Genomic DNA, 25,684 nt, shown 5'->3' on the forward strand with positions numbered 1-25,684 from the left:
TAAGAATTTTTAACACTGGTTTTTCATTCTAATTTTTCATTTTAATTTCCCCCCCTCCCCATTCATTTATTAATTATCTGCAGGGCTTTCCATAGGATCTTAGCTTTGCCAAAAGAAAACAAAAGAGGAGAGATGTATTCTGGCCCTGGGAGGTGAGCAGGGGATGGAAGTACCCAGGCTGCTCCCTGCCTGTCTCCCCACTGATTCTTCCGCCTACCTGATCTGGTTCCACTCCGTCACAAAGAAAGAGAGATGGCTGAGTAGTTATTGCCAGTGTCATTCTATCCCCTGCAAGAGACAAAGATGGTGGGAAACCTGTAGCATATGTTTGTCTCCAATCCTAAAGTCCTCGGAAGCCCTTTGGAACACAAAAGGACTAATTTCCCAGTAAAATGCATAGAATTGCACTGAAAGTGATGAAAGTCTAAGTACACCTGGGCATTACAAGATGTCTTATCTTTTCTAAGCATTCTGAGAGTTCAGTTGGGTAAAAATGCATATTTCCCCATTTGGGATCTTGGCCACAAATCTAACTGTTAGTTTCCATACAGGTATTCTCCAAGCATTGAAAATTAAACATAGTTCTGAATGGCAGAAAAGGCTGGACATAAAAGGAGTCCATACTCCAGAGAGTGAGACCAGGTTGAAATACAGCTACCCCCAAAATAATCCTTACCATGCAAGGTGGCACATCCTTCACCCTCTTGCCAGATCACTCTTTGTGGGGGGCTCTGCCTGGTATCTGATGGAGCCTTCTCTGCTGCAGGGAAATCAGCTCCCACTTCTGCAAACAGACTCTGTACCTGAAAGAGCAATGAAGATCTAAGTCATGGAACGAGGAGTAAAATTAGAAAATGAATGAGAGAGGCAAAAATGTTGGAGGTGAGGTATGGGACAGCTCTCCTCGGGTGATTTCCTGTCAGTGGCTGAAGCCAGAGTGACACAATTAGTAGAGAGCAATTAGTAGAGAATTTTAGGATATCCTCCCTCACATTCTTGTTCCCTTGGATAAAATGCTCTCACCTGCTGGTCTTCTTGCATTTTGTCCTCTGCTTGGCTCAGGAGGAAACCTTCTGCCAGGGCCACTGCCTGGGAACTGGTCTCTGCTCCACATTCTCTCACCCACCTCGCCATCTCCACTGGCAGGATGGTTAGGAATTGCTCCAGGATCACCAGGTCCAGGATTTGGTTTTTTGTGTGTTGCTCTGGCTTCAGCCACTGACGAGAAAGATTGTGGAGTTGGTTGCAAACCTCTCGTGGTCCTTCAGTCTCCTGGTAGCAGAACTGCCTGAAATGCTGGAGCTGCACATCTGAGCTGACCATGTCCTCACCCAGGACTTTCTGCACCGTTCTTTCCCAGAAAACTGCACTACGCCCAGTCTTGATGGCATCAGGGTCAATTCCTCCTTTAGGGCTGGCTGATTTTTGCTTAGCCATCTTTGATCCGTGTTCCAAAGAATCTCTTCCCTCTTCTGTATCTGGGCAAAGACTGCCATACAAGGCACTGCTACTAAGGCTCTGTAAAGGCAGGACATAGTTCTGTTAAAGAATTATTATACTCTGAGGACAATGCGGAGGACTCCAGCTAGTAAGCAGGTCTTGTCCCAGAAGGAAAGGCAGGTGAATGCCAAGACTGAAAGAGAAACTGGAGACTTGGAGAGGACCCTCAACCTGAGAGCCACAGACGGGTCCTTCTTTTGCTTGAGAATCAGAAGATATTGCATCCCCTCTCCTCCCCCCACTCCTGGTCCATCTCTAACCATTTATCCCACTAGAAGTACATTCTTTCTCTTGGCCCTCCCTTGAGGCCTTATCCGTTCCTCATCCAAGCCCCCAGCCATACTCCCTCTCTGTGACATCTGCTGCTGCTGCTATCTTCTCCTTTAACCTCTCTTACACTAAACGTCCTTAGAATTTGTTTAAATTAACGCTCTCAGTCATTTAAATATTTTTTTCTTGGGGGGTGATGACATCACGAGGTAAGATGGTGGAATAGTTTTAGCACTGAGCTCAACCCTGCAGCATTTTATCTACGGAGTAACGACCCTGTCTGGGCACTAAAGGTGAGCCAGACAAAGCGAAACATCCCAAGAGCTTGCAGGTGTTAAAGACCGGCAATTAGGAGCTTTCTTCCACCTCAACAGCAGAGGCTATGGAAGCCGAATGAAGTACCTAAATATGGTGCTGACAATGCATCTGAAGTTACAGCACAACTAGCTCTACTTCACTGAAGACTGGAACAATGGTATTAAACTGCTCAAAGAATCTGTTAATGGAGTAGCAGCTAAGCTTCATACCACTGCAGAGATGGGTCAAAAAGCAATGAAATTTGGACTCAATCAGAAAACAAGGATACAAAAACTAACCAAAATGAACAATGAAGTGTGCTAAAAAGTTGAATCCCTGGAGAACAGAAGTAGAAGAGCCAATATTAGAATTTGTGGGGTTAAAGAAAATACAGAAGGCAAAAATATAATCCAGTTTCTAACAGAATGGTTAGCTACTCCTTTCCCAGGTTTGGAAATAATGCTTAGAGTGATCATTCGAGCCCAAGCACATGACACCATAATAAAACTTCCTAATGAGGCATTAACAGACACAATACTGAAGACCTCTAGAAACATTACTATTCTAACGTTGAGTGGCAATCCAATTCAATTATTCCGAGTTTTATGTCCACAAACATTGCAACCCTCAAAATCTTCTACGTTTCTCATAGATTCACTCTGAAAATCAAATATCTCCTACCATTCAGGTTGTCCTATAAAATGATCATTCACATAAATGGCAAAATACACATGATCTGGGTTCACACATCATGCTAACCCATAGCGGGTGTCAAGCTATGCTGGGTAAGTGGTCGTGCAAGCACCCTACTGTGCTCCTGCCAGACAATCAGATAAACAGGCTATACAAAATAGTTTATTCCACCAACACCCTCGCCCCTCCTTCTCCTGTAGTCCTCCCACCCAGCCAGGCAGGTAGGTATCCCAGCTTCCCTTGCGGTGGGAATAGAGATCACTTGAGAGGAGCAGAGCAGCGGCAGCATTTTTGTCCGCTCTTGCCGAGCAGATCTGTAAGCGATCTCCGTAACCCAAACGGTGCGACAGACAAAACGCTAACCCATCGTAGGTAAAATAACCCTTACTGCAGACCATGGGTTTTTAGAGTAGCTTAATTTGGGGGAAATAACCCACTGGCGGGGACACGACACATTCCACAGACAACACGCTAAACCATCATGGGTTGTTTCAGAAAATGTGTGAACCCAGTCGTGGTCTCGACACAGGAAGAAGCGATGGACATCCTGAAATTAGATCAAGGTAAGTCGGTAAGGAGAATCAGAAGCATATATAGTAGATCTTTTCGTATGTACATCCATAATGACCATAACTCAGGTAATGTGCTGGAGGTGAGAGGGAGCACCTCGGAGTGGATAACCCCCCACTCAATCTTCCCTAAGTTGCCCCACTGAAATAGACGAGATGTAGAGCCCTGCACACACACAAAGGGAACCAGTTCATAGTTAAAGTTAAGGTTATTGTTTATAATGTTATTTAAGGTGCAATCCTATCGGGATAGGCAGCCGCCTCTGAGCTCGGAGGCGACCGCCTGTCCAATGCAGGGCAGGAGCAGCGCGGAGGGGATTTTCCTCTCCACACTTCAGCCACCCTGCATTCATGGCTAGGGAGCCGATTTCGGCTGTCTAGCTGCGGGAAGTCAGAGCAGGTGGGGAGGTGGACGCCAGATGATGCATAGGAAGCGTCGGAAAGGCACTTCCACACTTGACGCCCCCAGGAACGCTCCGTTTTCGCTGCTGCGCACTCCTCTTACAAACGTGGAGCTGATCCGCGCTACCTACAAGGCAGCGTGGGAGGGGTTAGGGGTCAGTTCCCGGAAACTGACCTATCCTATGGCCGTCTAGCCACTGACTAGCGGCCGTAGGATTGTGCCCTTAGTTGTTTAAAGCTGGGTCTAACTACACTTCTGTATGGATTCAACATGGGACAAAACACAAACAACCACATAAATGACCAATATATAGTCTCAGAAAACAATGTAAAACAAATTACTACATTAGGGGTGAGTTGGGAGATTTGTTCTTTAAACATAAAGGGAATGGGGTCATCAATAAAATGCAGGGGGATACAGGGTGTAATAATTAAAAAAAGAGAACCCACACGTGGTATTCTTACAAGAAACTGATCATAAGCAGAACCAAAAAGAACTTTTGCTCAGAGGTACAGGAGTGAAAGAAATTTATGCTGCAGAAGGAAATTCAAAGTCAAGGGGGGACTGATAGTGCCCCAACACAGATGTGAGACAAACATTTTTGAAAGCATAATGGATCCAAAAGGGAGATATATTTGCTAAAGGACCGTAGAGATCCAAAAATATCACTGGTGTGTGTATGTGTATGTGTAGATATATAGATATAGATATATAGATTGGATAGATAGATAGATAGATAGATAGATAAAAATCCAAACTCAAATCAAGCTCACTCCCTGAAAAATACACTACAGGTATTAGATTACTTTAAAGAAGGCTCTTTGATAATAGGTGGAGACTTAAACAACGTAATTAACCCGAGCACAGACAGAAGTGGAAATAGGAAACGGAACAACAACAAAACAACTACAGAATTAGATAAGGCGCTGCAGGCGTATGAATTCACTGATGCCTGAAGAATGATACACAGTTCAGAAAGACACTATACTTTCTTTTCTGTGATGACTCATATTCCCACATAGATTATATTCTGACTTCAAAACTAAAGGGCTTAATACTTAAATCAGCAATAATAGGTTCAATCACTGTATCAGACCGTGCTGCAGTGTCTGGATCTTTTGAAATATACAGTGGTATAGCTCCTTTCCATAGCTGGAGATTATACCCCATATTCATGGAAAAGGCAGAAATAAAAGACGGAACCACACAAGCTATTACCAATTTCATCGCAGACAATTCCATTCCAGTAATGTAAAGTACTATATTACGGGACACAGTAAAGGCAAGCATAAGAGGACATTACATAAAAGAATTGAGAATTCTCAACAACAAGAGGCAAAAAAACACAACTAGAAAATGAAATGAAAGGCCCAGAGGAAAAGCACAAAAAGAATGGGACTGTGCAGCTTTTAAGACAATTGGTGGAAAGAAGAACCTGTGAACAAACCTTGGACATATATAATAAAATTACAATGAATCTAAGTTACGTAGATCAGAAATACTATGAACTTGGAAATAAATCCTCTAAACTGCTAGTCAATTATATCAAGAAAAAACAAACAGAATTCACTGAATTGAAGATAAAACAGGAAAATCAATTTTAACCACACAGATATAAATGAATTATGGAGGGAGCAATCCTATGGCTGCTAGATAGCAGCTAGACGGCCATAGGATATGCTGTTTTCCGGGAACCGACGGGGGCAGCACGGTGCCCCTGTCGTCAGCGCTCAGAAAAGGAGCGTGGAGCGGCTGAAAGGGCTGGGGGCGTTCTGGGGCAGGGAGAGCAGATCTGTGTGTACGACATATCCTGTGTGTCATACAGCAGCCTCTTCTCCCGCTAGGCCCCCTGCGGCTAGACAGCCGAAAACGGCTGTCTAGCAGGAAAAGCAGGGCAGGAGAGACGCGGAGGGATTGCGCCCTTAGTGACTATTTTAAAAAACCTCATACATCAAATAATCCAGATAGAAATCAGATTAATAATTAATACAATCTAAATTTAAAAAAAAAAAACTCTAGAAGAGCACAAACAATTTTAAAACAAAAAGATCACACCAGAAGAAATCTATGCTGTAATTTAAAACTGAAAAAATAAGGCCCCTGAAGATGATTCAACAAACTTTTATAAAGCATTTGAACAGAATTTAACACCAATTTTAATGAAACTTGTTTGAGAGCAATGTTATGGCCCCTAGACAGTGTCTGGGGGGCCAAAGGGTTGTTCCATTTACTGGCTCCCAGGTTGGAGACAAGGCTCCAACCTCGGAGCCAGTAAACCACACTCCCAGCCCCCTCGCCCTTGTAGCTGGCAGGGAGAGAACCACAGTGGCTGCCTCTCTGTGCTCAGAAACCTGAGCATGGAGACAGGGAAAAGGGGGCGGTCATCAACCCTGAGTGCTCATTAGAAGGACAGATACTGAAGCTGAAGATGAAATATTTTGGCCACCTAATGCGAAGAGAAAACTCTCTGGAAAAGACCCTGATGCTGTGAAAGACTGAAGGCAAAAGGAGAAGGGGATGGCAGAGGATGAGATGGCTAGATAGCATCACCAATGCAATGAATATGGACTTGAGCACACTCCGGGAGAGAGCTCAGGACAGGAAGGCCTGGTGTGCTATGGTCCATGGGGTCATGAAGAGTCGGACACCACTGAACGACTGAACAACAACAACAACCACCCAGGGGCAGGGAGGGGAAGAGACCAGGGAAGCTGCCTCACGCAGCTGCTTGCCCCAACCTTCTTCCCTCCCACTCCGAAGCACTGAGGCTAGACAGGCGGTATGCAGGGCAGCCAGAGCACGGAGGCAAGGATCGCCTCTGTGCTCCGGCTGCCCTGCATTAGGATACTTGTCAGCCTCCAACTTCGGAGGCTGCTGACTATCAACATAGGACTGCGCCTTCAATGACATCCTCGAAAATAAATCTATACCGCAAAGTGGCAGACTTCTAAAGTGGTTCTCATCCTCAAACCAAACAAAAATCCTGCTGAATTAGCCAATTGTAGGCCAATTTCTTTGTTAAATCAAGACTATACACTTTTTACAGGAATTCTGTCAGCTAGATTACATGAAAGGTTACATCATTGTAATAAAGAAGATCAATTTGTTTTCAGAAAAGGCAGTTAAATATCAATACCCATGGGAGCTCAGACTCACCAGTTGTGTTGTGCTGAGGTTTGCTTTTTTCATGTTCAGGATTTTAACACCTCTTTTTAATTCTCTTTTATTTCTCCCCTCCCCGTTATGTATTTATTTATCATCAGCCTTCTCCTCCTTCTCAAAAGGGCTCCTCTCCAGCTGCCTCTCTTTGCAGGGCTGCATCACAGGGTTGGCTCAGGATCTTTTGCTGCCTTTAGCAAAACCTACCACAAATGCCTCTCCCCTCTTCCACCCTCCCAGCAGTAAAATGTCCGTAATAGTAATTTAGGGCGCAATCCTATGGGGATAGGCGGCCACCTCCGAACTTGGAGGCTACCACCTATCCAATGCAGGGCAGGAGAAGCACGGAGGGGATCGTCCCCTCCGTTCTTCAGCCGCCTTGCATTTGCAACTAGACAGCCGATTTCGGCTCTCTAGCTGCGGGAAGGCAGAGCCAAGGAAGTGGCTGCCAGACGATACATAGGATGTGTTGTACTGGCATTTCCGCCTTCCCCACCCCAGAATGCCCCTTTTTTGCCGCTCCACACTCTTCTTCCGAGCTGTGTGCGAGGCAGCGCGGGAGGGGGGAAGGTTGGTTCCCGGAAACCGACATATCCTATGGCCCTCTAGCTGCTGACTAGCAGCCATAGGATTGCTCCCTTAAATAACTACAAAACTTGCTGCCCTTTCAGGGCTCCCCAAATCAGCTGCCTCATGCAGCCTTGGTGGGGCACCTCGTCTCTCTCCACCCAGCTCTGTTTGCTTTTGTCCGTCCTGCCAATCCATTAGAGGACAAGGGGAGCGTCTCAGCCTCATGCAGAACTGCATCAGGGGGCCCGCATTTGCAGAGGAGAGGAGCAGTGCCCGATTAATGGGGGAAGGGCTGATTTTAGTCAATACAGAGCAGTTTAATCAGTCTGAGAAACTGACTCAGCGTTGCAGTACACCCCGAAATCCCTCCCCCCCCCACGCCCATTTGCCAAATCAAAGGGGCCTCCTGGTCTGCTGAACGGAGGAAAGAGTGACGCGTCCTGACATTGTGGAGAGAATCCCAAGTGGATCAGGCTCACAGGTCGCCTCCCTATGGGGAGAAATGGGGAGGATCCAGCTCCCCAAGAAGCAAAACCGGATCCCCCTCTGACACGCTGATTTTAGGCAACTCCCCAACCCGGATCTTCCCTCCTCCTCCTCTCCTGCCTTCCATGTCCCACGCCGCACAAGGCAGGGGGGGTCTCACCTGATCCCACCCAGGAGACACCCATGCAGCACGCGGAAGAAGCTCCAAGCTCTCTTTCCTCTGGAGGAAGAAGGCGGGACAGGAAGGGCCTGGGGGGGGGGAGTGCATTTCCCGCGGAGGACATGGCCCCTCCCTTCCTCCCCAAATTCCCCTTCCCCTCTAGGAATCTAGTTCACCTCACTTAACCCTTAGCTGGCCAAGCAGCAAGATCCTTTCTCGGCATCTCTCCAAGCGAGATCGGGAAACATCTTGCGCTGCACCACATTCCCTTTCGGCTTCCCCCACGGTGCTTCTGTCAGCAGTTTGTCTTCTCTGTTCTGGACATTTTCTCTTTTTTGCAGAATGAATTTGTTCAGCCAGTGGGTGTTTTGTTCTGGGTTGTAAAATGTCGTTCTGTGTTTAAAGGCTGTTCTTCCCTTCAGGCTCAGAAGGTCGCAGGAACTTCAGGAAAGGTTGTGGCCCGGTTTGCACATAACGAGAAGCCACCTGTATCAGCAGCCTCTGCACCTCTGGCCTGCTCTGTGTTCTGGGTATGTATTATCTTCGGCCTCTTTTGGAGATGCTTGTGCTGTCCCAAGGAAACCCTTCCCCCACCCTGGGCCACCTGCTTCCCCGGGAAGCCTTTATTAGCTGCAAAACTGCCCCCCACCTGCTTATGGGTTGGTGCTGTGGAACCCGGTAGTGCTTGCAGCCAGACAAGCCCGTCATTCATCCGCGCTCCCTCCTCCCGCTGCGATGCTTCCCTCCGCTCCTTCCCCTCCCATTTGGTGACGACATCAAAGTGCCCACGGCTCTGTTGCTTCCCTGTCTTCCACCCCCCCCCCCCGCAATGCATGCTTGCTGATTTTCCCATGCAAAGCAGCTGAGAGGCCCTGGAAGACACCCCCTCCCCTCAGTGCGGTCTTCAAACCATCCCCTGCCCCCGTTCTGTCCGTCCGGTGCTTCTCCCTTGTGACGCCCTCGCGGAGGCAGGCTCCCCTCATACGTTTATAGGACAAAAAACACCTCTGATGCAGATCATCCCACACGTTTTACTAACAGCTCATTCAGGTTACATGGGAGGCAAGCAAGCATGTCATCTAGTGCAGGGCTGCCGAACCTTCCATGAGGACACACCGGGGTCATAAAGCACCTTCTAGCTGTGTGATCTGGAAAACAGCCCTGGCTGCCTGTTGGCACAGGAACACGCCGTACTTAGCCACGAACAACATGTGGATAACGGTCCCAGATGAAGTCAGCTATCACCGTGCGTCGTGCTTGCGCTTCACGCTGTGTTTCTGGGTGAGGATTCAGAGGGTACGGAGCAGGCTGAGGATCGATGGGGATGGCATCATTCTCATCCCCGGGTCCAGGCAGCTGTGGGTTCTCCGGCAGGAACACGTCCCCCTTGGATTCACAGAGGTTGTGGAGGATGCAGCACGCAACAATAACATCTGCTGCTAGATCTTCCTCAACATCCAGAAGTGTGTAAAGAGAGCACCACCGTGACTTCAGTCGCCCAAACGCTCCCTCCACTGGTAGTCTTGCCCTGCTATGGTAGTAATTGAAGTTTTCTTCTTTGGGTGTTCTTGGAGCGTGGTACGGTGCCATGAGCCAAGGCTGAGGCCCCAAAGCCTCGTTGCCCAGGATGAGAGGGTACACTGAGACCCCGTTCACCATTACAGGGAGACTGGTGAAGAACGTGCTCGTGGATAGCTTATCTGCCACAGGTGAATTCCAAAAGATACCTGTGTCGCGACTTCTTCCGGAAACACTGGTGTACACATCCATGAACCTGCCCTTTGCGTCTACAACTGCCTGCAAAACCATGTTGTAGAAACACTTCCGGTTACTGCACTCTGGGCCCTGGCCCTCTGGAGCAAGGATTCTTATATGGGCTGAATCCAGGACTGCCCCCACACAAGGAAACCCAAGCTCACAGAACCCTTCGATATTTTTTTCCTCATCTGCCACCTTTATGATGTCAGCCAGATAGAGCTTGTTCAGGGCCCGCACTGTTTCTCTGAAAATTTCACAGGCTGTTGATTTCCCGACTCCAAAGGTGTTACTGAGCGGAAGGTAGCCCAGGTTGGATGCCAGTTTGTACAGTGTCAGTGCTAACCTTTTTTTGACTGGTATTGCTTGGCGCATTACCGTATTTTGCTTCTGGATTATTGGGCCGATTTCTTCAGCGATAGTGTCAAATGTTTCTCGTGACATCCGGAAACTTCCACGGAAACGTGCATCATCCCAATCGTCTAGCTTGAGCATCGAGGCCCACACAGCTTCTGTGCGTGGCAGGGTCCAGCGGCGCATCAAGGTCAGGTCTGCGATCAGGTGGTCAGCCATAGCAATGGTTGCTATGGCTGCTCGTGTCTGTTCCATCGTGGCGGACACTCTCTGGTGCATCTGATTCAGGCTTCGCATACGGCCACGGAGCCGGTCTCTTTCAAAGCGCATTACTGCCCCCTCTGCTGCTCCGACTGAGTCAAGGTGCTGCTGCAAGGCTCCGACAGCCGCCCTATGGAACCTCAAATGCTGCTGGAAAAGCTCCTCTGCGCAGTCATGATTTTCGATGACACACTGCAGAATCGTGTTTATGGCAGCCACGAGTGCAGCACTCTCACTCATACTTGCTTCTCAGCCTTTGAACCTTGTTATGGTAACCAGCAGGGTGGGCGTACTTACAGCTTTGGATGGAGGAGGAGCAAGCGGTGGCCACCTGTGGGCAGTGAAAGGTGTGGAGGAACAGAGAAAGCTCATGGTTTAAACAACCCACAGTTCACAACCCAATAAGAAGCTGTGGGTTGTTCATGGTTAATAACCCACACCTAACCCATCATGCTGGGTTCGTATGACACGACAACCTCATAGCAGGGGTTGTTTTATTGTGGGTTCTTGTGTCATGCGAGCCAGGTCTATTTTGCTTTTTAAACTATCATTCTTTCTGAATTTGCATCTATACATATGAATTAGCATACACACATTTTATGCAAATCGGTGTCCTCTTTTACCCTTTTTTGGTGATACATTTCCTCCTTTTTTCACAATTCGTGTGGCCATCCTAGGAATTGCAGGATGCAAATTTAACCAACAGCAAAACAATAATAATGAGAAGCAAAATGCCCATAATGCAGCATACATCTTTTTGAGTCACAAGGCATTCTCCCTCAGCCTGGGTGTACAATTATTCCCCTGTAATTTTTTTTAATCATTGGAATATTTTATTTCAAAAGTGCTTAAAGTTACTAGGCACTTGTGACAAATCAGTATGTCTGTACCTCCACTCTGCAAGGTAGGACAGGCTGTAAGACACCCTTTTGTCTTGTCTTCCTCAGCAGTAGTGCCGCTACCACTCCCAGTTTTTAATAACCTGCCCACAAAAGAAGACAGGCTTATGGCTTTTTATACATGGAGGAAGACAGGCCCCTTTTTCAGAACATAAGAACATCAGAAGAGGCCTGCAGGATCAGACCAAGGGTCCATCTAGTCCAGCATTCTGTTCACACAGTGGCCAACCAGCTGCCCATGGGAAATCCACAAGCAGGACACGAGTGCAAGAGCACCCTCCCACCCATGTTCCCCAGCAACTGGTGTATATAGGCATATTGCCTCTGATACTGGAAGTAGCATATAGCCAGCCATCAGGACTAGTAGCTGTTGATAGCCTTCTCCAGGAATTTGGCCAATCCCCTTTTAAAGCCATCCAAAGTAGTGGCCATCACTACATCTTGTGAAAGTGAATGCCATTGTTCAACTCTGTGCTGTGTGAAGTCCTTCCTTTTATCTGTCCTGAATCTCCCACCAATCAGCTTCATGCGATGACCGCCTGTTCTAGCATTATGAAAGAGGAAGAGAAATGTCTCCCTATCCACATTCTCCACACCATGCATAATTTTGTAGACCTTTCCCTTCCCTTCCTTTTCTCCAAGCTAAACAATCCCAGCTGTTGTAAACTTCCCTCAAAGAGGAGACACTCCAGCCCCTTGATAATTTTAGTTGCCCTTTTCTGCACTTTTTCCAGCTCTATAATATCTTTTTTTTTATGTGGTGACCAGAACTGTGCACAGTATTCCAAGTGTGGCCGCACCATAGATTTATATAAAGGCAGTATGATATTGGCAGTTTTATTCTTAATTCCTTTCCTAATTATGCCTAACATGCATGGAGTTTGACTTTTTCACAGTGGCAGTTCACTGGGTTGACATTTTCATTGACCTGTCCACCACAGCTCCACGATCTCCCTCTTGGTCAGTCATCATCCTTTAAACTCCTTAACAATGTGGTTAGCGTGTTTGCCAAGCAGTCCATTGCTTGGTTAGATCAACTTCCAAGCTAGGTAAGACAATCAAAACAACTCCATTTTCCAATGCAGTATATTTATTAAAGACCCAAGCAGACAGAAGTTGAGAAATAGTCATTTTAAACAATAGTAAAGATGAAAGAGGTAAAACTTACTTATTGGAATCGTTAAGAGGAACTCACCAAAGCAGCTTACAGGTTGAGGGAAGGATGAGGTCCAAATCTGGGGCTACCTGGCAGAACTAGGCTGATGTTGCCTCTTTGCTTTCCATAGGGGTGGGGGGGAACAAAGGAAAATCTCAAAGAGTCAAAGCATTTCAATGGGACAGGACAGTTCCAGGGGAGGGGAATTCAAACTGACCAATCCTTAGCCTGGGAGGACCTGGTCATGCATCCATCCTCCAGGTGATCTTTACAGCACTTTTTTTTAAATAAGTGGAGCTATAGGGCAGGGGAAGCTGGAAAGTCAGCCTGAAATGCATAAGATGCAGATTTGGGTGTCTAGGCTGACCCTGTTCTTTGTTCAAAGATATTTCTAGAAAGATTGGGGTGGGAGGTTTGGTTCATCGCTGCACTGAAAAAAAGTCCAATGTAAAGTCAAATCTACAAATTTAAAATTCAGGACCCTTCTTAAGATACAGAGGGGAGTAAGGCAAGGGGGTGAGTGAATGCACTGTCTCAAGTAAAAGAACACACACAATTTCTGCACCTTTTGGAGAAGGGGATGGGGGACCAGAAACAAACTCGATTTTCTTTTCACTGATTCAGGGGACTCCAACGGTTAAATCAATAGAACTGTTATTCCTAGAGAGGAAGACAGTTTGGGGCAGGAGCATGGTCAACAGTGAATGGACCTTGTAGAGACAAGGGGCTAGACAATATTCATTGAGAAGCACCAGCGAATAAGGCAACATCATCCCAGTCTCTGCTGATGATCCTCCCTCTGTTTCCAGGTGCATTTATATTGTTGTAGGGTGGCCTTGAAGCAGTAGGTGGATTGTAGTTTTGCATTCAGACAACAGAGGGCTAAAAGGTCGCCAAAGCTGGAAGATTCCTTGGAGATCATCTTTTCCAACCTCTCAGCTTAACCCTACCTCATGTGATCCTAAAGCAGGACTGCATGTTGGAGGATATCATTTCTCAAATATTCGCCAACTACAACAAAACCTGAAACAAAATTTCCTGCAAATAAAAATCTAGCAGAGAGGCTCTAGCCCACTACTTTCTCTGTTGCGCTAGTTTTCTGCTTCTAGGGAATTAAGTTCTCCCCTTCTAATTACAAGAGTATTTCAACATGGCATCCCCTACCAGCAGCCCAAAGTAGTACAGTCCAGGCTACCACCTCATTCTGGTGCATGTGTAGATCCAGCTCTAATTAGCTGGTTTTGACAGGTGTGGTCTCCCAAATTCTAAAGTAACAACCATACAAACATGGGGGTTATCCCCCCCCAGCTGTAACAAATATTAATTGTTGCAGCAGTAAACAACTACAAGAAGGTAAGTTGTAGCATGTCAGATGGAAGATAGAGGGATCCCATTTTTGGAATGTTCTTCCATATAAAAAATAGTTCCCTGTAAGAAGAGAAGTAGTATATAAGGAAGACCTGTTCCTGTTCCCTGCTGTGCTAGTTTTCTACATGCAGAGCTTTTATTTGTCCAGATCTGGTGTGGTGCAGTGGCTAGAGCACTGGATGTCAGTCTCGGTTCGGTTCCCCACTCAACTCTGAAGCTCATTGGGTGATCTGAGTCCAGTCTCTGTCATCCTAACCTAGCTCACTGGGTTGTTGGGAAGATAAGGGGCAAGAGTGGGGGTCTCACCATGAGTTTATTGGAGGAAGGATGGTTTTAAAAATGAAATGTAATAAAATACAAAAGCTAAATTGCAGAGCACTTTTGCTAAGAATATTTTTAAGGCAGGATAGAATTTTAAGAGTTGGAATCCACCTTGAGATAATCTAGTCCACCCCCCTGCTTAGTGCAGGAATCTGGCAACTACAGAATCCCTGACAGTTGGTTTCTCAGCCTCTGCTTCGATGCCACCATCAAAGAAGAGCCTTCCACCTCCTGAGGGAGTCTGTTCCACAACTGAACAGTTCTTACAGTAAGGAAGTGTCTCTTAGTGTTTAGCTGACAGCTGCTTCTCAGCCGTTTCCATCCATTGGTTTCAATCCTGCCCATCAACAGAGAACAAGTCACTGGCGGCTCATCATATTTTTATAATAGTTGGGTGTATTTGCAAATTTACAGTTGGGGCATAGGTCAGGACACAGAGCTGAAAGAGTCCCATGAGCAGTAAATCTACTGCTTGTATCCAATCCCCAGGCAAGCCGCTTAGGCACTCCAAAAGGTGTCTCCAGAGTCCAAAGCAATCCCCCTCCCTCTCTGTCTCAGGATGCTTCCAGACAGATGGCGTGTAGCGCTGCCAGTCAAAAGATGATATGCTGCTATTTCGTTTTCTCCTCTTCAGGCATGAGATTCTTATGCCCTGAGAGGATGAAGCCTCTCTCAGTTGTTCATCTCATGAAAATGGTTCTGTTCAGCCTAAGAGCACTTGCTTTTGGTATGTTCTGGGCTTTCAGTTTCTCTGACTACAGTCACATGTGCAAAGACACAGGATAGATAGGATTGTTGCTCTGTGCTGATTTTTTTTTAATTTAAAATTATTTTTAGGCTGCCTTTAAGGGTCATTGGCATTTCATTATTACTTGCTGCTTTGTTTTTTGTGAGGACGAGGCTGGGCCAAGACAGAGTGAAGCAAAAAGGAGCGAAGAGAAAAAGTGAAGAGAAAATTGTCCACTGTGCATCTTCTTGTATTCTTATATTAAAGCTGCAATCCTATACTCACTTACCTGGGAGTAAGCCCCACTGAACTCAATGGAACTTATTTCTGAGGAGACATGTATAGGATTGTACTGTTAACCTCAACCTGTCATGGGTGATGGCCATCAGGAAGACCCTATATATGCTATGAGAAAAAGAGATGCAAAGCCAAGCCTGCTTGTAAGAATGAAACAGTTTAAATAATACTCTATTTAGCTGTAAATTAACATGCCATAGCAGTCAAATTTGCACCATTGTTCAGGAAACATATGAAAATGTTTCAGTGGAAAACTTGATTTAAATCAGTAATTCGCTCTTTTTTCTTGCTGATTTAAATCAATCCACCCTGGATATTGCACACGCTTACCAGGGAGTAAGCTCCATGGAATTCAATGGGGCTTATTCCTGAGCAGATGGAACTGTAGCTTTCTCCCCGAAACCCCTGAAGTTTTCGGTTGGGCTGACTTGTTGAACCTCCTGCGGCCTCTTGAGCCTCCTGCCAAAAACAGCCTTTAAACAGAGAACAATCTTTTGCAAGCAAAACCAAAGCACCCACTGGCTGAACAGATCCATTCCGCGAAAAGAGGAGATGTCCAGAACGGGAAAGAGAAATCGCTGCCAGCAGCACCCTGGGGAAGCCAGAAGCCAACGTGGCCCAATGCAAGATGTTTCCCCCGTCCTGCTTAGAGGGACGCTGAGAAAGCATCTTGTTGCTTGGCCATCCAAGGGTTAAAGGGACCAAGCTGGAGTCCTAGAGAGGATGGGGATTTGGGGAAGGGAGGGGCTGTGCCCTCCACAGGACATGCACTCCCCCCCCCCAAGGCCCTTCCTGTCCCGCCTTCTTCCTCCAGAGGAAAGAGGACTTTGAGCCTCTTCCAGGTGGTGCAGCGGCGCCCCCTGCAAGAGAGCAGGTGAGACCCCCCGCCCTGTGCACTGGGGTGAAGGGGGCCCCTGAGCCGCAGGGCAGGGGGAGGGACATGGAGGGCAGGAGGGGGTGGGGCAGGTGCCCCAATTCGACCCCCGCCGTGTCAGAGGGGGATCTGATTGCCCGTCACGGAGGGGAGCTGAACCCCCCCCCCCATTTCACCCCATAGGGAGGAGACCTCTGCGGCTGATCCGCTTGGGATTCCCCTCACAATATCAGGGCGCCCCCCTGACGCAATCCCGCATGTGACTGAGACGCTCCCCTGGTTCTCCGTTGGACTGACAAAAGCAACGCAAGCTGGGCTAGGCAGGTGAGCCCCCAATCTCCCGCCCCACTGGTCGCCCTGAAAGGGCAGCAGATTCTTCGTTATTTAGGGTGCATGCTTAGGCCAAAAAAAAAAAAATCCAACGGCTCATTGCTGGCTGGGGAACGCTGAGAGTTGTGGGACTTTTTTTTTCTGTCTAAGCATGCGTAGGATTGTGTCCTTGGTTGATTGCTGCTGAATTTTTACTGGGAGGGGGAAAGGAGCTTGTGGGGTTTTCCCCTCAGGTGCTGAAATTTATTTATTTATGTATTATTAAATTTATTAATCGCCCATCTGGCTGGTCACCCAGCCACTCTGGGTGATGTACAGTGTATAATAAAACAGTTTAAAACAATAAAATTCTACAATAAAAACGTTTTCTAAAATACCCTAACGCACCCCAAATGCCTGCCTGAACAACCACGTTTTTAATGCACGGCGGAAGCTCATTAAAAAGGGGGCATGGCGGAGTTCCCTAGGGAGGGAGTTCCACAGAGTGGGGGCCACCACAGAAAAGGCCCTCTCCCTTGTCCTCACCAGTCTAGCTCTCTGATGGGTCAGGGAGAAGGCCATCCGAGGCTGATCTTGTTAAGCGGCCTGTCTGGTGTTGCTAGGCCAGCCTTGGGTGCCACGTTTTTTGACTTGGGGCCAGGTGGGAAGGCATTTGCTGCAGGCAGAAAAATATCTTGGGCCAGCTGTGTGTTGCACAGACATTTAGATGCACACCTACAAAGAGGGGCCTCTCCAGGGAATCATTTCAAGAAAGATGAGACAAAGTGGAGGAAGAGGAGGAGGAATGGGGAGAGAGAAAAAGAAGAGAACGGAAAAAGTTTTTTTAAAAAAAATCTTCATAGTAAAAAGGAAAGAAAAAGATCTCAACAGAGCACAACTGGTCAATCCCAGTTTCTGTGAGGCACAAAGCTTGTTGTCTACTCAGAAGCAGGACGCTGTGTCCTGTGTGAACTTTAGCTCAGTATAACAACTAGCTCTGATAGTTAGGAATGTGGCCCCGTCTGCTAATTAGTGGAAACTGTTATGCAACTTCTTACTTACTTAATATAAAGCAAAGTGTGTCTAAAACAAGGAAAATGTTATGTGTTCATTTCTAGCCATATGTGAATTTGGTAGATTAATATATTGACTTTAAACAATCAGGTGATTAATCGCCAAAGCTTCCCTAACTTGGAGGAAGCTTATGAGGCATTGTAACTGAGCGTATTGTAAGGCGAACGGCTATATGAACCTGGCATAAGGTTTTTACTTATTTATAAACGCAGTAAAGATAGCAAAAGATAGGTATAGAATGGGATAGCTAAGGGATCAATCCTATGGCTGCTAGTCAGTGGCTAGACGGCCATAGGATATCTGATTTTCCAGGAACCGACCTCGGAGCCTGCACTCCAAGGTCGGTTCCCGGAGAACCAACCTTCCCCCACTTCTGTGCTCCGTGATCGCAAAATCCTGTAGCAGCCAAAATGGGGTGTTCCCAGGGGGCATTACTGGGCGGGGAGGACAGAAATGCCTGTACGACACATCCAATGTGTCGTACAGCAGCCTCCTCCCCCGCTTAGCCCTCCCATGGCTAGGCAGCCACAGTCGGCTGTCTAGCCAAAAATGCAGGGCAGGAGAAGCACGGAGAGAACAATCCCCTCCATGCTTCTCCTGCCCTGCATTGGATAGACAGTTGCCTCCAAGTTCGGAGGCAGCCGCCTATCTGAATAGGATTGTGCCCTAATTGAACCAAAGACTAATAGGCCTGAAAAAAGATTGGTTCTGTAAGCCTTGTTTGAACTGGAGTGAATTTTGGGAAGTGCTTATTTGGATAGCAGAGTCATCTTGTGACTTTGTAAAAAAAGAGAGGTTCATGTAAAAATGTTTGTGGTTAATGCACCTTTTTTAGATATGTTGCTAAGTGCAGCGTTCAGAGACAAGATGCTTAAGGAGAATTTGGAGACTTTTCGAGTTTCTCTGGAATTAGCTAAGCCATCAGTAATGAAGTTTGCAAGGGGGGGAAGCACTTAGATTTAGAGTGAGGGGATTAAATGAAGCTAGACCACCTTATAATATTAATAACCAGTAAGTTTACAGCATAATAAATGCCAAGTATAGTATAAAGGGTTGGCATAGGACTTACAGTTATAAAAGAAAAATTTACTTGATGGGTGAACTTCCTGCCTTCTGTCTCAACTCTAACAGAACTTCTTTTTGATGACAGAGGGAACAGGGTCTCTGCCTGCAGATTTGTTGAAAGTCTAACTCTTCTATTTCTGTATTAAGTATGAATGGTATGTATGATAATAAAATATACCTTATTTCAACCTTACTGGTTGTATGTGCAAATAATGCATTTGTATATAAAACTCAGCACTCTATTGTGTCAAGACAGTCAAATTTCTTAGCCCAAGTCAAATTCTAGAAGACAGGAAGTAAAATCCTGTCCTAATTCCAATTTCTTTCAAATGGAATGACAGACTTAATTTGATCCAGTGTTAAGGTACTTTCGTGTAAAAGGGTTTTAAGGAGCATGTGGCAGCCACAGAAGGTGTCATGGAAAGGAGCTGGGGGCTTTGGATGAGGAATGGGCAGGGCTTCAATGGAAGAATGAGAGAGGGAAATTGTGGGGGGAGGAATAGCTAAAGGCAGATCAGTGTGTGCAGGAGGAGATGTGACATCTTCTGTCTCCCAAGCAACTGAAGCACCTTGGTCAGTAGTTCTTAGGTGAAGGATCGTCCTCAAGGATCCTCTCTTGTAATCTTGGCATTCGCCTGGCTTTCCTTCTGGGACAGACCTGCTTATTAGCTCGAGTCCTGCACATTTCATCTTGTCCTGAATCTATTATAATTCTTCAACAGAACCATGTCTTGACTTTGCAGAGCTTTAGTAGTACCACCTGTTAAGTGCCTCATTGACTTGAAAGGTTGGCAGAAGAGGGAGGACGTCCTTTGGCCCTGTTGGAGCACGGATCAAAAATGGCTGAGCAAGACTCAGGTAGCCCTGAAGCACAAAGAGCCCCTGATGCTGTTAAGACCAGGAGCAGTGGGGAATTCTGGGAAAGAACGGTGCAGAAGATCCAGGGTGAGGACATGATCAGCTCAGACATACAGCGCCAGCGTTTCAGACAGTTCTGCTATCAGGCGACTGAGGGGCCCCGAAGTGTTTACAACCAACTCCACAATCTTTCCCATCGGTGGCTGAAGCCAGAGCGACACACGAAAAACCAAATCCTGGACCTGGTGATCCTGGAGCAGTTCCTGAGCATCCTGCCGGCGGAGATGGCAAGCTGGGTGAGAGAATGTGGAGCAGATACCAGTTCCCAGGCAGTGGCCCTGGCAGAAGGCTTCCTCCTGAGCCAGGCAGAGGAGAAGAAGCAGAAAGAGCAGCAGGTGAGAGCATTTCATCCAAGGAGACAGGAATGTGAGGGGTGGTGTCCCCAAACCCTCTATTAATCGGCCAGCCCCTTCTGGAAATCACCTGAGGAGAGATGGCCCATACCTCGCCCCCAACATTTTTGCCTCTCTCAGTCCTTTCCTAAGCCTTCTAATTCTGTGTCTTGGATCCTGATTGCTGCTTCAGGTGCAGAGTCTGTTTGCAGAAGTGGGACCTGATTTCCCTGCAGCAGAGAAGGCTCCATCAAAGACCAGAGAGAGCCCTCAACAAAGAGGGATCAGGCAGGAGGGTGACGGATGTGCTGCCTTGCAGGGTAAGGATTCATTTGTGGAAGGGCAGGATATTTCAGCTTCGTCTCCCACTCTGGAGACTGCAAGAAATCCCTGAGTATTTTGGGTGGATTATGCATGTCTCCAGCCTTTTCCACGGTTCAAATACATGTTTCAATTTTGAACGCTTGCAGGCTTTGTAAATGAAGCTAGCACTTTGATTGGTGGCCAAGAGCTCAAATGGGGAGAGGTGCATTTTATCCAAAATAACTATAAAATAGGTATAAATACCCAATATACAGATCACGGGGAACACATCTCATGATGCACGTGCGTACTTGCATCATTTCCAGTGCTATTCTATGCATTTTACTGGGAAGCAAGTCCTTGAATTTAGTCCTTGAATTTAGGATTGTAATCTCAATCTCTGAGAGAACAACATGCTTCTAGTTTATCACCACCTTTGTCTCCTACAGGGGCAGGAATGAGGCCAGCAATGAGTACTCTGCTATTTCTTCTTCTTTGTAATCGAATGGAACCGGGTCAGGTAGGTAGAAGGATCACTGGGAGACAGGCAGGGAGCAGCCTGGGTGCCTCCATTCCCTGCTCCCCTCCCAGGGCCAGAATACATCTCTCTCCTTTTTCCTTCTGGCAAAGCTAAGATTATACAGAGAGCCCTGCTGGATGGGACCAAAGGCCCCTTTAGTCCAACACCTTGTTTATTTATTTCATTTCATTTCTTTCTTTCTTATTTATTTATTTATTTATTTCTTTTCATTTCTATACCGCCCAATAGCCGAAGCTCTCTGGGCGGTTCCCACAGTGTTCCACACCTTGTTTCCCACAGTGGCCGACCAGATCTCTCTTGGGAAGCCACGAGCAGGACAGGAGGGCCACAGCCATGTCTTGCTGTTGATCCCCCAGCAACTGGGTTTCGCAGCAAGCAAGTTTCAATCCTGCACGATAATGCCCAGCCTAAACATTTTACATTATGTTTGAGAAGGAAACACTTTATTTTTTCCTCCAGGGTCTGGTGACGTTTGAGGAGGTTGCTGTGTGCTTCACGGAGGAGGAGTGGGCACTGCTGGATCCTGACCAGATTGTCCTGCACAGGCAAATTATGGAGGAGAACCGTGGGATCGTTGCCTCTCTTGGTAACTCTCCCTGTTTTCCTGCCTAATGGTACTGTTGGGTTCCAAATGGCATAATCATGGGGAAGATAATACTACAATTTTTGGTATTTTGAGGCTGCCTTTTAGGACATAGCCCTCAGAAAGTGGTGTTCAAAAAGAAACAGCTAAGTTTCCTTAATTTATATTAAAATCATCAAATGATTTAACACTATGTTAAGACAGCAGCTTAAAGACACAAGCCTCAAACATACCACAGCATTTTTCACAAGAACACTCAGGGTCTCAGTAACCACCTGCTGCAAAACATTGATTTGGGAGAGGCAGCCCAGAACGTGCACATTTTCAAGGCAGCTTAGCTTAACGCCTGTTCTAGGTAAATTGATTGAAGGCATTATTAAAGATAAAATTAGTAACATATAGAAGGATAAGTCCTGCTGAAAAAAAATCAACACGGCCTCTGCAAAGGTAAGTCCTGTCTCACTAACCTTTTATCGTTCATGAGGGGGTCAATAGACATGTAGGCAGGGGTGATGTGGTAGACTAGGTTTACTTGGACTTCCAAAAGGCTTTTGACAAAGTCCCTCACCAAAGACTCCTGAGCAGCCTTAGCAGTCATAGGATAAGAGGACAGGTCCTCTTATGGATCAGTCACTGGTTAAGAACAGGAAGCAGAGAGTAGGCATAAATGGTAAATTCTCCCAGTGGAGGGAAGTAAATAGTGGTGTCCCACAGGGATCTATATCAGGACCAATGCTTTTCAACCTGTTCATAAATGATGTGGAATTAGGAGTGAGCAGAGAAGTGGCCAAGTTTGCCGATGACACCAAATTATTTAGGGTGGTTAAAACAAAAAGGGATTGTGAAGAGCTCCAAAAGGATCTCTCCAAACTGGGAGAATGGGCATCTACATGGCAAATACGGTTCAAGGTAAGCAAGTATAAAGTGATGCATGTAATCCCAACTTCAAGTATAGCCCGATGGGATCTGAGCAAGTGGTGACCAACCAGGAAAGAGATCTTGGGGTTGTGGTGGACAGCTCAATGAAGATGTCAACCCAGTGTGTGGCTGCTGTAAAAAAGGCAAACTCCATGTTAGGCATAATTAGAAAAGGAATTGAGAATAAAACTGCCAACATCATACTGCCCCTGTATAAATCTATGGTGTGACCACACTTTGAATACTGTGTACAGTTCTGGTCACGACATAAAAAAAAAGATATAGAGCTGGAAAAGATGCAGAAAAGGGCACCTAAAATGATCAAGGGTCTGGAGCATCTCCCCCTTGAGAGAAGGTTACAACAGTTGGGATTGTTTAGCTTGGAAAAAAGGAGGGTAAGGGGAGATGTGTTAGAGGTGCACAAAATTATGCATGGTGTGGAGAGTGTGGATAGGGAGACATCTTTTGCCCTCTCCCAAAATGGTAGAGCGTGGGGTCATCCTATGAAGCTGATTGGAGGGAAATTCAGAACAGATACAAGGAAGGAGTTCTTCACACAGTGCAGAGTGTGGAACTATGGAACTCACTACCACCCGATGTAGTGGTGGCCACCAAGTTGGATGGTTGTAAATGGAGGCTGGACAAATTCCTGGACGAAAAGGCTATGAATGGCTACTAGTGAACCTCCCAGAGAGCTTCGGCTATTGGGTGGTGCAGAAATGAAATGAAATGAAATGAATGATAGTCTTGATGGCTATATGCTACCTCCAATACCAGAGGCAGTGAGCCTATGTGCACCAGTTGCCAGGGAACATGGGCGGGAGGGTGCTGTTGTGCTCATGTCCTGTTTGTAGGTTGGTGGTCGACAGCTGGTTGGCCACTGTGTTAACAGAATGTTGGACTAGATGGACCCTTGGCCTTATGTTCTTATGTTTGCAAGATTTCATTGGAGTCTGCAATATCTGCCCGACTGACGAGCACCCTAATAAAAAGTCTGTGACATAGGCTAGGCTGAGAGAGGGTAACTGGCCCAGAAACACACAGTACATCTAATTTCTCAGCTGAAAGTAGAACCCAGGTCTTCTTGGTCCCATTGTGCCACACCAACAGTCAATTAATGGCAGTCAACAGAGGCAGTATGCTAAAAACTGTATCCCATCTAAGCCTTCCATTGTTCCTTTTATCAAAATAATTAATTGAGGATGCTCAGTTATTTGAGGTTCTGTTGCTAACAGAGGCTTTTACCAATTTCTTGTCTTCATTCCAGAATGTGACAGGTGGGAAGTGGAGAATAAGAAAGAACTATGTGGGATGTCACTGAACAGAGACAAATTTACAAGTAGCAATGAGCAGAGAAGGAAAACTGAAATACATCAGAATAGGAGGGATAATTCCTTTGCTTCTCATGGCAACGGCTACCATGATATCCAAGAAAAAATACATAAAAGACAGGAAAAGAATAGTTTCCATATGCATAGGAAATCAGTCAATTCTGAATCAAACATTAATGCTCATTGCAAAATTCACACACTGAAGAAACCAAATAAATGCCTGGAGTGTGGAAAGAGCTGTAGTCAGAAAACAGACCTTGCTTGTCATCAAATAATTCACACGGGGGATCAGCCATACAAATGCTTGGAGTGTGAAAAGAGCTTCAGTCAGAGAAAATATCTCACTTCTCATCAGAGAATTCACAAAGGGGAGAAACCACATAAATGCTTTGAGTGTGGAAAGAGTTTCAGTCAGAAGGTACATCTCACTTGTCATCAAAGAATTCACACAGGGGAGAAACCATATCGTTGTTTGGCGTGTGGAAGGAGCTTCAGTGAGAAGAAAACCCTTACTTGTCATCAAAGAACCCACACAGGGGAGAAACCTTATCATTGTTTGGAGTGTGGAAAGAGCTTCAGTCAGAAGATAACTCTAACTTCTCATCAAAGAACTCACACAGGGGAGAAACCATATCATTGTTTGGAGTGTGGAAAGAGCTTCAGTGAGAAGAGAACTCTCACTTCTCATCAAAGAACTCACACAGGGGAGAAACCATATAAGTGCTTGGAATGTGAAAAGAGCTTCAGTCAGAAGACACATCTCAATTCTCATCAAAGAACTCACACAGGAGAGAAACCATATAAATGCTTGGAGTGTGAAAAGAGCTTCAGTCACAAGATAAATCTCATTTCTCATCAAAGAACTCACACAGGGGAGAAACCTTATAAATGTCTGGAGTGTGGAAAGAGCTTCAGTGAGAAGATACGTCTCACATTCACAGAGGGGGCTATCAGCACCATTCCTTTGGATATGCACTCGGAAGGAAAAATAGCCACTCATGGTGATGGTTGATAACATCAAAGAAGAAATGTAAAGGACATTGGCCGGCATTACATCTTGTTTACTGAAAACTTGGAACGAGTTTCTGAAGCACCCAACTAAAATTTGAAACTGGTACTGAAGTAAATGGCTGAGCTTCCACCTAGGATTTGTTTAATTACATCATTTCCAAGAGACATTTCCAAGTACAGGGCTGTCGGAGCTGTCCTGACTTTTTTGCTGCATGTTAGTTTCCACTTCTCAAGGAAATCAGTCAGTATAGTTAAGGGAGAACTGCATAAGCATTTCTCCACACGTTACTGAGGATAACACTGACAAAGGATATGCCATCCATCTTCAGTCTGTTAAAAAGTTACTGAATGAGTCCCACTGTGGTTGGAAGCCATGTGATAATAGTGATTGGGAGCCTTGAAGACTTTATTCCTACATTCTCATGCAATTGGAATGTATCTGAGTGACATAATAGGGGAGGGATACCTCTCCAATATTATCTCACAAGGTGGATGTTTGCCAGCAGACTCTTCATTGTGATGCTTGGATGTGGCTATTTCTATATTATACACAGCCGATGGTTCTACAGCATGGCTCAGGTGGCTTATGGATTTGTGCAAACTCCTGGCTGGCCCAGTATAGCTACTTGCATTGGCAACTAGTTCGGGAAAGGAAGGAGAGGATTGATAATGGAATTATGGAAGTCCCATACTTCCATAGGGAATATTTTAGGATCTTCAGTAGCTGGCTACTGGATATCTACCTGCTGAAGTCTGTTTTTTTGTAGTGCCTGGCATTTTGATATCTTAATATGGGTATAGTTTATTTCCTGTTGTTGAACACCTTAAGAATGTAAATTGTACAGATACGTCACCCAGTAGTTCAAAAAGTTACATGAATGGGTCAGATAGATTCAGCATTCAAAAACCAAAATTAAGCACCGTGAGAAGCACATCCAGAGATGCGTTGTCTGCTACTGACAGTGAGAACTGCACAAAGCTGCTGAGTCATAACAATGGATTATGCGAGGGACTTGAAAATGGAAAGTCTGCTATGAGTTTCGTTGGAGTTGTAGAATTTTCTCTCTGCCTGTTATTTACCAAACTGGTCAAACTTCTGGCGAGGAGTAAACTCTTTATCTGTGTTTTTAAGATAATTATTTTGACGACTTTGGATGTGATCCAGAATGCCTAGTTATCC

The 25,684-nt window shown here is 46.0% G+C and overlaps 2 protein-coding genes and 1 pseudogene across 11 annotated transcripts in view; 2 read left to right on the forward strand and 1 right to left on the reverse strand.

Moving 5' to 3' along the window:
- Positions 1–8,169, reverse strand: part of LOC146355920 (uncharacterized) — a 49,494-nt gene extending 41,325 nt beyond the window's left edge. Inside the window, 4 exon segments of the mRNA XM_084829980.1 lie at positions 218–288; positions 677–803; positions 1,024–1,518; positions 8,108–8,169. Coding sequence (XP_084686106.1) covers positions 218–288; positions 677–803; positions 1,024–1,437 — 612 coding nt within the window. The 5' untranslated portion in view covers positions 1,438–1,518; positions 8,108–8,169.
- A 39-nt stretch (positions 8,170–8,208) lies between these two features.
- Positions 8,209–25,684, forward strand: LOC146355921 (uncharacterized). Of its 9 annotated transcripts, none has more exons than XM_084830866.1 (8): positions 8,209–8,393; positions 8,530–8,637; positions 16,303–16,443; positions 19,311–19,820; positions 20,011–20,137; positions 20,570–20,640; positions 21,121–21,247; positions 23,430–25,684. In XM_084830866.1, exons 4-8 carry the CDS (start codon positions 19,407–19,409, stop codon positions 24,503–24,505), a joined length of 1,815 nt encoding a protein of 604 aa, XP_084686992.1. In that variant the 5' UTR covers positions 8,209–8,393; positions 8,530–8,637; positions 16,303–16,443; positions 19,311–19,406; the 3' UTR covers positions 24,506–25,684. The 9 variants fall into 9 exon arrangements, with proteins under 9 accessions (XP_084686992.1, XP_084686991.1, XP_084686996.1 ...); XM_084830864.1 differs by lacking the exons at positions 8,209–8,393; positions 8,530–8,637 and adding exons at positions 16,058–16,119; positions 18,653–18,722; XM_084830865.1 differs by having other exon boundaries at positions 8,209–8,637.
- LOC146355922 (glucose-6-phosphate exchanger SLC37A1 pseudogene) lies at positions 24,620–25,678 on the forward strand (annotated as a pseudogene). The gene has a single exon (XR_014787208.1). The product of XR_014787208.1 is annotated as a glucose-6-phosphate exchanger SLC37A1 pseudogene (transcript).

Source organism: Heloderma suspectum, chromosome 2, assembly GCF_057233095.1.
Source record: "Heloderma suspectum isolate Gila_16-S chromosome 2, 16-S_ref, whole genome shotgun sequence".
Classification (NCBI taxonomy): Eukaryota; Metazoa; Chordata; class Lepidosauria; order Squamata; family Helodermatidae; genus Heloderma; species Heloderma suspectum.

What these genes read in the sequence shown, in the direction of transcription:
- LOC146355921 (XM_084830865.1), top strand. Translation starts at nt 19,407, where the DNA reads ATGGCTGAGCAAGACTCAGGTAGCCCTGAAGCACAAAGAGCCCCTGAT. An exon ending in CGGATGTGCTGCCTTGCAGG is followed by an intron (nt 20,138 to 20,569) that starts GTAAGGATTCAT and finishes TGTCTCCTACAG; the next exon opens with GGGCAGGAATGAGGCCAGCA. An exon ending in TGGGATCGTTGCCTCTCTTG is followed by an intron (nt 21,248 to 23,429) that starts GTAACTCTCCCT and finishes TCTTCATTCCAG; the next exon opens with AATGTGACAGGTGGGAAGTG.